Source organism: Pteropus alecto, unplaced genomic scaffold, assembly GCF_000325575.1.
Source record: "Pteropus alecto unplaced genomic scaffold, ASM32557v1 scaffold335, whole genome shotgun sequence".
Classification (NCBI taxonomy): Eukaryota; Metazoa; Chordata; class Mammalia; order Chiroptera; family Pteropodidae; genus Pteropus; species Pteropus alecto.
This window is the reverse complement of record NW_006436757.1, coordinates 396,078-406,659: the sequence shown is the minus strand read 5'-3', so window position 1 is coordinate 406,659 and position 10,582 is coordinate 396,078. Positions and strand designations below refer to the sequence as shown.

At 46.9% G+C, this 10,582-nt stretch overlaps 2 protein-coding genes and 1 pseudogene across 7 annotated transcripts in view; 2 read left to right on the top strand and 1 right to left on the bottom strand.

Annotated features, from left to right (window-relative positions):
- Positions 1 to 115, bottom strand: LOC112481192 (annotated as a pseudogene).
- Positions 1 to 9,404, top strand: part of LOC102898589 (dehydrogenase/reductase SDR family member 4) — a 10,619-nt gene extending 1,215 nt beyond the window's left edge. Inside the window, exons 2-8 of one of the 6 annotated variants that reach the window (XM_006913570.2) lie at positions 549 to 726; positions 4,276 to 4,377; positions 6,368 to 6,438; positions 6,536 to 6,587; positions 6,883 to 7,017; positions 7,464 to 7,519; positions 9,113 to 9,404. In XM_006913570.2, the coding sequence (XP_006913632.1) occupies positions 549 to 726; positions 4,276 to 4,377; positions 6,368 to 6,438; positions 6,536 to 6,587; positions 6,883 to 7,017; positions 7,464 to 7,519; positions 9,113 to 9,227 (709 nt within the window). In that variant the 3' untranslated portion in view covers positions 9,228 to 9,404. Of the gene's footprint in view, positions 1 to 548; positions 727 to 4,275; positions 4,378 to 6,367; positions 6,439 to 6,535; positions 6,588 to 6,882; positions 7,031 to 7,463; positions 7,520 to 9,063 lie in introns of all 6 variants that reach the window. The other 5 variants (XM_006913572.2, XM_006913569.2, XM_006913573.2 and 2 more) reach the window with 5 other exon arrangements.
- Positions 9,405 to 10,329: 925 nt separating this feature from the next.
- The window catches only part of CARMIL3 (capping protein regulator and myosin 1 linker 3), a 17,631-nt gene continuing 17,378 nt past the window's right edge, over positions 10,330 to 10,582 (top strand). The window contains exon 1 of the mRNA XM_006913568.3: positions 10,330 to 10,507. Within this exon, the coding sequence (XP_006913630.1) occupies positions 10,468 to 10,507 (40 nt within the window). The 5' untranslated portion in view covers positions 10,330 to 10,467. The remainder of the gene's footprint in view (positions 10,508 to 10,582) is intronic.

Sequence of the window (10,582 nt, the reverse complement as noted above, 5' to 3'; positions counted from 1 at the left end):
TACAGCACCTGGTCTTCCTAGGTGGTCTCCCATCCAAATACTAACCAGGCCCGACCCTGCTTAGCTTCCAAGATCAGCCGGGATCAGGCTTGTTCAGGGTGGCATGGCTGTAACTAAAAAATAGAATTTGGGGATGATGTAAACTAGTAAGGAAGATATTTGGAGGCAGGGGCTCTTTTGAGTAAAACTTCCAATCATGGAAGTGGTTGCTGCTACACCCCTAGCTCATTTCTCTCCCCTCAGTCCCCATAGGGTATGGGGCCTGTCACCCATGGTGGGGCCTGTGGAAAGTGATGTCACTTCCTGGGAACCTAGTCTGAGGACCAAAACCATAAGAAAAATAAGTAAATGGGTGCCCAGAAAGTGCTAAGCATGTCCATCTGTATGATAATGGCTGTGCCATTAGCCCTATTTTACACATAATACAGACATTTGGAGGTGATACGAAGAGCTAGAATTCAAACCCAGGCAGTCTGCCTCCGGAGCCAGAATGACTCAGCTGCTTTCCTGTACTGACCTTGACGGTCCTTTTCTCTCTCTGCTCACAGGATTGGCTTTGCCATCGCCAGGCGTCTGGCCCAGGATGGGGCTCATGTGGTGGTGAGCAGCCGAAAGCAGCAGAACGTGGACCGGGCTGTGGCAATGCTGCAAGGAGAGGGGCTGAGTGTGACAGGCACTGTGTGCAACGTGGAGAAGGCCCAGGACCGGGAGCAGCTGGTGGCCACAGTGAGTGGCAAGGATATGGGCACAGAACCAGGAGATGGCAGAAGGGAGTCAGCCTGAGCATCCTTCTCTGCTTTCTTAGACAACATTGGTGCGATCCGAGCCAGCACTATAAACTAAAACATAACAGTGCATTCTGCATACCCACACCGGTCTGCCAGCACATTTTCATTGTGTGCCCTTCTGTTATGTCTCCAAGAATCATGCCATACCAGTCAGAGAATCAAAAACCACTCTAATGCTTCAACCCTGCATCAGCCCTTGGGGGCACCAAGAAAAACAGCTGGTCTCGGTTCTCTAGTAGTTTCTAATCTAATTGGACAGATGAGAAGGGTAAATACAATCACAAAATAATGTTCTCACCCGTGAGCTAGTAAGCGATCACTCCCTTGTTCTTCAGCATATAGAGTCAAGTCCCTGGAAACCTGCAGGTGGCAGCCTACCATGTTTCAGCCACCTACTGGGTGCCATTTACTTTGTTGAGAGCCTTACACAGGTTATCTCTAAACCTGACAACAACCCAAGCAAGGCAAGGACTATTCTCCCTGTTTACACTCTGCTCAGAAAGCTGGAGCAACATCCCAAGGTCCCACAGCCAGTAAGAAAAGAGCTGTTAGTCAACCCAGACATGCCAAGCCGCCTACCAGGTATTTTCCCATTAGTATCTAGTCAGGTTTGGGGTACTCACTTGGACTTTAGTCTCAAAGGCAATGTCTAAGCAGTCTCAGAGTTGGTGCTTGGCACCAGCCTTCCAGCTGCACAAGAAAATCTGAACATCTGGCAAAAGAGGCTCCCCTTCCCTCAGACTCAGGGCGCACACTTTATTCCCTGGAGTGAAAGGGGGAAGCTACCCAAGAATGGAAAGTATGGGGTTGTGCTAACCAATTGGAAGGTTGGTAGAAATAATTTGGGTAATCTTAGAAGAGGGGGTCAGTTAAGCGATGATGGTAGTATGGTAGACGGTATAAGGTAATTCCATTTTTAAGGAACTGTTTGAGAATATATAAATGTACATTGGAGAGAGCCAAATCTAGGTCCAAGAAAGTCACCTTGCCTGGCACAGGCTGCTGGACAGAGCCTGAGATTGGTTCCTTGATCCCGAGGCTGAAGGGAGCCATCTGGGTTCCTGGGCCAGTTAGTGACTAGCTGTATGAAATGTATGTAGCAACTTAATATCAAAATCCTGCCAGGAAAACCACCTCTGGCCCCCACCGGGTCCATTTAACCTGTCCTGCAGTCCTGGCCTGGCAGTGGAGCTTGAGCTAGACCTTGCAAAGTAGGCGGGATGGACAGATGGAGTAGAATGAGGTTTCAGGTGACTGCAAAATGAGCAAACAGCCAAGGAGGGACTGATGGGGAGAGGAAGCACTGTCGGCCCACAGAGGAGAGCACGGGCTCAGGAGTGCTGGTGTCATGGGATACTGGAGAGGAGAGAGCACAGGCCTCTGCCCCACCCCTCCCCCACCTTGGTCTCCCAAAGGCGTTTAGATGTCCCTGGAGGAAATAAGAGGCCATGTGAGGTTTTGAGGAAGATGAAAGTGGTTATTAAAGAAAGAGAATCTGGCGCTGGTAGGAAAGCTATATTGGAGTAGAGAAGACTGAGCCAAGACGTCAGTGAGGAAGCTATTGCTGTTACTCAGGTCTAGAGCAGTGGTGGTGGGACCAAAATGGACACACCCAGTGGATAGTTAGTGAGCACCAACCAAGATTTTTTTCTAACTCAGTATCAAGAAATGAGAAATAAGAGGGATGAGTCAAAAATGACTCTCAAGGCAATGTCAGGGTGGAGAATGATAGGATACTCGTTAGCAATTTGAGATGTGTTCTGCCTGCTTCAGGGGTCACCTTGCGATGAGGAAAGCTGCTGCCCTGAGGATGATCACTACCCAGTGGCCTCTTGAAGCTTTTCAAAGGTGTAGTGAGCAGAAACTAAATTGGCCGCTTATCTACTCGAATATACTTTTTCTAAAAAATACACCTATCAGAACAGAACAACTCTTAACCACTTTCACGTAGTGATCATACAATTTAGATCAAGACTTAGACTCCAGCTGGGTTGTCAGAATACCTTTCTCATTAATCTTCTACAGTTCTCTGTCTCTGTTCAGTCAAAACGCAGGCTTCTCCCTTCTCTGTGCTGATAGGCCTAGAAGGAGAGGGGGGCAGGATGCACAGCAGAAATAAAAAAGCACCCCAGGTGATTCTGGTGCGATCCACCATCTTCTCTCCACCCCCAAACACACGCGCAGAGCACAGCACACATCACTTTCTAACATATTCTGCACTTTCCTAGTGACAAGTCCATAGGCCAGATTTACACAGAGCCAAGGCAGGGGACTGGGGCTTTGTGCCAGGACATCAAAATTTACAGAGCTCAAGAAAGTATTGATACTGGTTTTAAAAGATCATGTGATTTTAAATTTTGTTAAATTTTCAAGTTGACAGCGCAGGCATTCCTTCAGCAGTGTAGAAACAATTGAGCTTAGCGCCTAGTTAGCAAGAATAATTAGTTAAAACAGGAGCTAGCAGATGATACACATTGTTAATAACACTCCTCTGTGCGCCAAATCAGGAAGCACAAAGTTGACTGAGGGCCCATATACTGCTGCTTGCTCCATTCTAGGCAAATGCAAATTCTGATTTCAGGGTGGCATATTGTTGGCAGATTCTGTTTAGCCATTTATCATTACTCCAGCACATGCCGGCCACCACCTACTTACAACAAGGTGAGATGTTACCTTTCTCGGTCTTCCCAGTTTCAATCTGTTTCTGCCTTGAATCTGACATGCGTTTGGGCCAAAAAAAGAAAAAGGTCATGCAGGTCAAAAATGACATTATAAACAAGTACACAACTGCATTAAACCCAGGCTGGGGTCTTGCCCACCAGACCGATTTCAGTTTTGCTACCACTAACTAGCTTTGTGTCCTGAGCAAATCACTTCACCTCTCCCAGAGACCAAAATGAACAGTTTTCCTGTTCTTAGCCGGCCTTATTATGTCATTACTGAGAAATTAACTTCCCTGGACCTCAGTGTCATCACCTTTACCATGAGGTCACGGGGTTAGATGACCTAAAGGCCCCTCCCATGGTAACTTTCTATGAGTCTATTTAAAGTCATTTCTCCATTCAGGTAGGTGTGGACAGGTTGAATTTGAGATAATGTTAACTCATTCAGGGAGAACTGGACAGTAAGCACTTAGGGAAATGGGGCTGGGACTCAGTATGTAAAGAGGAAGAGTCTAGAAATAGATCTTGTTGTGAGAGCAGAAGTCATGAGAATAGAGGAGCACCACAAAGAGAAAGTATAAAAAGCAAAGGGTCAGTGACAGCCTTAGAAGAAGTTGGAGCAGTAAGAAAAGATGACAAAGAAATTAGACAACCTTAAATGTTTAGCAACAGAGCTTAAGGTAGCTTTGGAGGAAAATGTTTCAAGAAACAGAAATGTCATTTTGACATCATTTTGTTCCTAAGAAGGATTCTTTATCAACACTGATAAGTGCACCTCCCCTACTGACCTGCAGCCCAGACTCAGACTTTACTCCTCCCTCTAGGCTGTGAAGCTTCATGGGGGCATTGACATACTGATCTGCAACGCTGGTATCGTGCCTTTCTTTGGAAACATAATAGATGCCACCGAGGAGATATGGGACAAGGTGAGAGGGGATTAAAGCAGCAGAACTATGGGCCTCAGAAAACAGTACAAACTCAATCTGCTTTTAGAATGCAATTTGTCAAGTGCCTTGTAAATGTGAGGAATCCTTTGCCACAATGCCTGGCATGCGCCTGGTAAAGGGTGAGTAGGGGGTGGATTCCCCCCTCCCTACCCATCTCTCATTGCTTGTGCTCCCCAGTTTTATCTTTCTCCATTTGCTCCTTGCTAGCCTCCTTCTTTCCTAGTCCCCAACCCCCTCCCCACTTAACCAGGCTCTTCTTCCTGGTTTATTTCCAGCAGACATGGCAGCTAATCTGCCAATAACTAATATACTTACATTCACACACCATTCGTCCCCTTTTCAGCTGCCAAAAAAGAGTATTTCTCTGTAGTTGGAAAACTTTAATAGCTGCTAGTTAAGTGAAATACCAATTCTGGTGAAATGACCTAAGTTGCCACTTTATAACATACAGCCTTTGAAAAAAACCTGTGCTCTTTTCTTCTTAAATGCAATGTCAAGAAAATCAGAGATCCAGATGTCTAAATTCAAGGGCAGAATATTGGTGGTTATGTGTGTATCATTATCTTATATGTATAATATATTTCACACACCTACATTTTTTAATTATAAAGCCTTAATTAAAATATTTGTCTTTGTTTACTAAGGCTAATATTCTCATATGATTTAGAAATGCTAAATTTTTTATGAACGCCCATGGTTTTGCTTTTTATTCTGATGTCATCAATAATGTCTCAACACTTATATTTAAGAATACTAAAATATTATACTTTGTTTATCAGTGTTTCACAGACATAGAGACCAAAGTGCCAAATGCTCTTCAGTGAGTCAGTTCCTGATTGATATTCTTTAAAGTAGAGAAACATTTTCATAAGAAGTCTGAATAGGAACCATAGGAAAGGAATTTCAAACCAAATAATTTTCCTTTTTAGTTTACGTTTTTAAAAAATATCATATCTAAATGCCAAGGTTGATCCTTAGTTGAACTGTGAATTTTAAAAATAAGGACATTGGGGAGACAGTTGGGAAAATTTTATTATGGACAACATATTAGATAAAATCATTAGTATTAATGTTAAATTTCTGGATATGATCATGGATTGTGGTGTATCAGAGAATGTCCATAAGTATTTAAGGTTAGCCCATTATGACGTCTGCAGCTTACCTTCAGTGGTTCAGGAAAAACCTGTATAAATACACAGATAGCAAAAATGGAACGAAATGTTAAGAGTTGATGAATCTAGGTAAGGAATATCATTGTATTTCTATGTCAAGTTTTCTGTAAGATTGAAATTTTTCAAAATAATAAGTTTGGGGGTGGTTTGGGGGGGGTGGGGGAGAGGACTATCCCAGCAGTGGCCTAGAACAATGTAAACGAAGGGCATGAATTTGTTTAAAATTATGGATGTGGGGTTTCGATTGCAGCCTATGCCCCAGCTACCCCAAAAAGTGCCTCCTCATGATGCCACTTTCTAACAAATGTCCAGGCTGACGATCCATCCTGGAGGGCAAGGGCATCTCACTCCCCACGCTCGGGAGCCGGAGGAGTGCTGGAGGTCAGGCCACATTTTCCTGAGAAGCACAGCCCACTCTGGGGCAGGTCCAGGAGGCCGACCCTATTCCACGTTGTCCCTAGTTGGAAGAAACACAGGAAATCCAGCTCAAGTCCAAAATAGTCCTGAGAGTTTAGGTCCATTGTGGGCCAAATCATACTTAGCTGGTTAGGAAACGAGATAAATCAGGCTCCATTCTTTCTCGCCCAAACCTAATGTTTTGTTCTCTAGCTGAATAAGCCAGTAAAAAACACTTCTCCTTGGGGCTTGGTTTCTTCACTTGTAAGGTCCCAAGAAATCATCTCTAAGATCTCCGCCAGCCCCAACTAGCAGATCCTAGGAACCCTATTATGACTCCGCATCACCCTGCCTTCTCTAGCTGTCTCCCCTCATGCTGTTTCCCCTTCTTTTGGTTTCAGCTTCTGGACACTAATGTGAAGGCCACAGCCCTGCTGACAAAAGCAGTGGTGCCAGAGATGGAGAAACGAGGGTACGGAGAATGAGAGGAAGCCTGGGTGCAGCGGGCCTCATGCGGGCTGAGGGCATGGGTCTTTTCTGGGAAGAGGGTCATTCTCTTCTTTTTCCAGAGGCGGCTCAGTGGTGATCATATCCTCCATAGCAGCCTACATTCCGATACGTGTAAGAACCCCTTTCTCTGCTGCTTCCATCCCTTCCACCATCTTGAAGCTTTCCACTCCTCCAGTTACCCTCAGAAGTTTGTGTCCCCTTTTGGAATTACACCACCAAGTCTATTCCCACAAAATAGTTGCCTTGCCTTCACAAACCCTAACCTAGGGGGTGTTTAGTCACCAGATAATTTTCTAACTGGGACCCTCCCTTACAGGAGATGCCTTAGTATCTACTGCCCTTTATGTGTTCCAATAAGAACCAAGAATAGAAACAAAGAGACTAACCTATTCTCTCCTTTCCCCAGGGCCTGGGCCCTTATGCTGTTACTAAAACAGCCTTGCTAGGCCTCACCAAGAACCTGGCCATGGACCTGGCCCCAAGGAACATTAGGGTGAACTGCCTGGCGCCAGGAATCATCAAGACTGAATTGAGCAGAGTGGTGAGGAGGGGGAGTCCTGCATCCCACTGGCACCCCTAAAGGGCAACTTTCTGGATGGAGAAGACCAGGGCCTGGGTCCTGAGCTCCCAGTCACTTCTGTCCCCACTCCCTGGGCTTTTCTACAGTCCCTCTCCATATCAGCCACCCGTCTAGACTAGACCCACTACTTTCTTGAGGTTTGTGGTGGAGACATAGGAATTTAGACTCTACTCACGCCATTTACTATCTCCTTAAATGGGTGGGGACTGGAGAGATGGAGCAAAATACCTCACTAGAACCTGAAAGAATGAAACAGAAAAGGATGGTGGGGAGAGACCGGGGGCTAAGAAGTGGGAGAGGCGTCTCTCCACCCTTCCTCTCAAGTGATGTTAGGGCAGACAGTTTCTCCCCTCTCTGCCTCTCCCTTTCCTCTTCTTTCACATAAAGAGATTCCCTTTTCCCTGCAGCTTTGGGCAGACAAGGCAAATGAAGAGCGTTTAAAACAAAGATTGCTGATAAAAAGGTAAGGCTGTCACAGGGAGAGTTAGGAGGGATAAAGACAGAAAGGACTGGCCCCTGACATGGCCCACAGCTCGTGTCTCTCGGTCCAACAGACAACACAGCCATGCTCTCCTCTGCCTCAAACATGCACACTTCACAAGTTCATGAAGATGAACTTGATATTCTTTAAAGTAGAGAAACATTTTTCATAAGCAGTCTGAATAGAAACCAAAGGAAAATAATTTGCCATTGTTTGCACTGTATCCCTACAGTGTTGTGCAAGGAGTCTGCTTCCATTGCAAAAACCAGAGAGGCACCCAGTTTTCAACAGAGCACAGCTCTGGGAGAGGCCCTGACTCCTCTCTCCAGCTGGCTATTTGCCTCCACCTCTGGACATCCCTAGCGACCAGGGACCAAAACTAAAACATGTTTTTTCAGTTTCCCTTGAATAAAGAGTCATTTCCAAAGCTCAGGGTGATGATCCTACAGTTCGAATAAAAGGAATGAAAATCTTTACTAAGTCCCAAAACTACTCCTGCCTAAGAAACTAGCCTCTTCCCCAAGGGGTTGGCCGAACTGTTCAGGCACCTTCGTCTGGCTTCCTTTCCTCTAACTTCCCTGCCGCTCTCTAGCTTCAGGCTTCTAAGAACTTGTCATTAGTGTCCCCATCTTGTCCTCCAAGAACGTGTGCAAGCAAGGCCTACTTAAGAAGGGACACCTCCTCAAGTGCTCCGAAAGCCATTCTGATGTCAGGCATGAACTGCAGGCCTAGTTCAACTCACTAATAAGTCAGAGTATTGTCATCCTAGAGCCCCCATGATGGATTTAGCCCTTGCTTTTCAATCTTAGATGCCCATTAGAATCTGCTGAGGTGGTTGTTAAACTACAGACACTCAGGCCCCACTCCCAGAGATTCTTTTTTAATTTGTCCAAGGTAGGATCTGGGCATCTTTTAGGGTGTGTGTGTGTGAGGTAAGCCTTCTCGATAATTACGATGTGCAGCTAGGGTGGAAAACCACTAATCCAGCCCTTCTAGGTTTGAGGTACCCACTCTGCCCCACTTCTAAGGCATTCTATGGTAGTTATGTTAACATGTTCCCTAACTATGCAATCACTGATACAAACACTGAGAATTAGCATATTCTCACAAAATGAACTTGACTCTAAGGGACGAAAATAGATTCCCGAAAAAGTTGTCTGTGAATTGAAGCTGTGCAAATGGAGCCATTTTAAACAAACCATTTACTGTCTAATAGAATCCCTGATGCTTGACTAGTATACACGAATGTGAAACAAATTCTTTGAAGTATGAAATTGCTGCTCACCAGTTTATCTACATAACTTTGGATTTTGGTGTCCTGAGTTCTCTAAAAAACAGTGTCTCTACACTATTTGAATATAATGTGAGTGGTTTTTGCCGAGTACAGTATTTATGCTTATACCAAATTATAACAGCTTATCATCATGATAACCCTTTTTGATGGAGAGGAAACTTATACACTGATCCTGAAAAATCACCTGATACTTTTTGATTAAGTGAATTTCATTCCCTGTGCTCCAGGTCAGGAGGCCCGGCCGGACTGATTTTTACTCCCTTGTTTTACCTATTCTCCAGGTTAGGCAAGCCGGAGGATTGTGCAGGCATTGTCTCTTTCCTGTGCTCTGAAGATGCCAGCTACATCACTGCAGAGACAGTGACAGCGGGTGGAGGGCTCCTAGCTTGCCTCTAAGTACCTGGAAGGTGCCTGCCAGGGCAGAGATTGGCCTCCAACTCTTTGTCTGTTTCAAGCATTCATTAACTGGCCTTTCCCACCTCTGTCTAGCATACTGCTCACCTTATACACCACCCCCAAAATCAATTCTGCCCTGTAAAAAAGATCCAGCCTTCTCTAAGGTCAAGGTGTCATCTTATGAGGATTCCCATTGTTCCTGTAGCCTTGGGTAAAGAATTCCCCTGAGGACACAGGACAGGTGCGCTAAGGCCGAGTCTACCCTGGCAAAGGCCAAACAAAAAAAAAAAAAATTTTTTTTTCTGGGTATCTGGGGAATTTAAGAGAGATGAGAGAGAAGAAATGGAGCTAAAAGGGAGGGAGGGGGATGCGGGTGTTGGAAATTAACAATTTTCAAATAAGGTGCAAATAAAATGCAAATGATCGTATTGCTTTGAAACAACGTGTTCATTTTTTAGTGTGGGGTGCATAGGTGTGGTAGCCGAGCAGAGCGCATAAGTCTGTGCGGACTAGATCGCTGGATCCCCCTAACCCTCCTCCCAGTCTTCAGGACCTAAGGGCGATGATCTGGGTTGGAGGTGTCTGTAGAGCTGCCAGCTGGGAAGAGATGTCAGGGAACTCCCAGGTGCTACATCCGCGGGGATGGTGTCAAGGACACCCCAGGGATCCCCAAGTCTAGGAGAGCAAGAAAGCTAGGACGGACTCCCCTAGATTTGGCCAAGTCCTCTTCTGGCATCGCTCTGGGCCCCGAGTGCCCTCGCGGAGCAGCGAGGACGAGCTGGACCCGCCCGAACAGACGGGAAAAAGGGAGGGGCCTTGTAAGGATGGCCCAAGGTACCCAAGCCCACAAACAAAAGAAATGCGTTCTGCTCATGGTGCCCGAGGAGTGTGTGGCACGCAAAGCAGAGACACACTGCCCCTCGCCCAGGAGACGACCTGGGCTCCGAGCAACACGCACAGAGCGTCGGAAGGAGGGGTGCAAGCGAGCGCGCGCGGGGTCTCCCGCGGCCGGGAGGCGCGGCGCGCATGCTCAGTCCGGCACCTCTCCGGATGGGGAGGGAGACCCGGCACTCGGAGGCGGGGGGAGGAGCGCTCGCGCAGCCGCCCCTGACGAGAGCGGGCTCGGCGGCTACTGCAGCGCTCAGCGCCGGGGCCCAGCCGGAGCCAGGTCTAGCATGTGCCGCGGCTCCCCGGCGGCGGCGGCGGCTCCTCTGCAGCAGCGGCAGCAGCAGCAGCCGCCATGGCCAAGCCCAGCGCGGAGCTCACCCGCGAGCTGCAAGGTACGAAGCTGCGGTGGTCTCCGGGACACCCCGTCTTGGAGCATCCCAGACCCAGTGCATTCCTCCCCGCGGCAC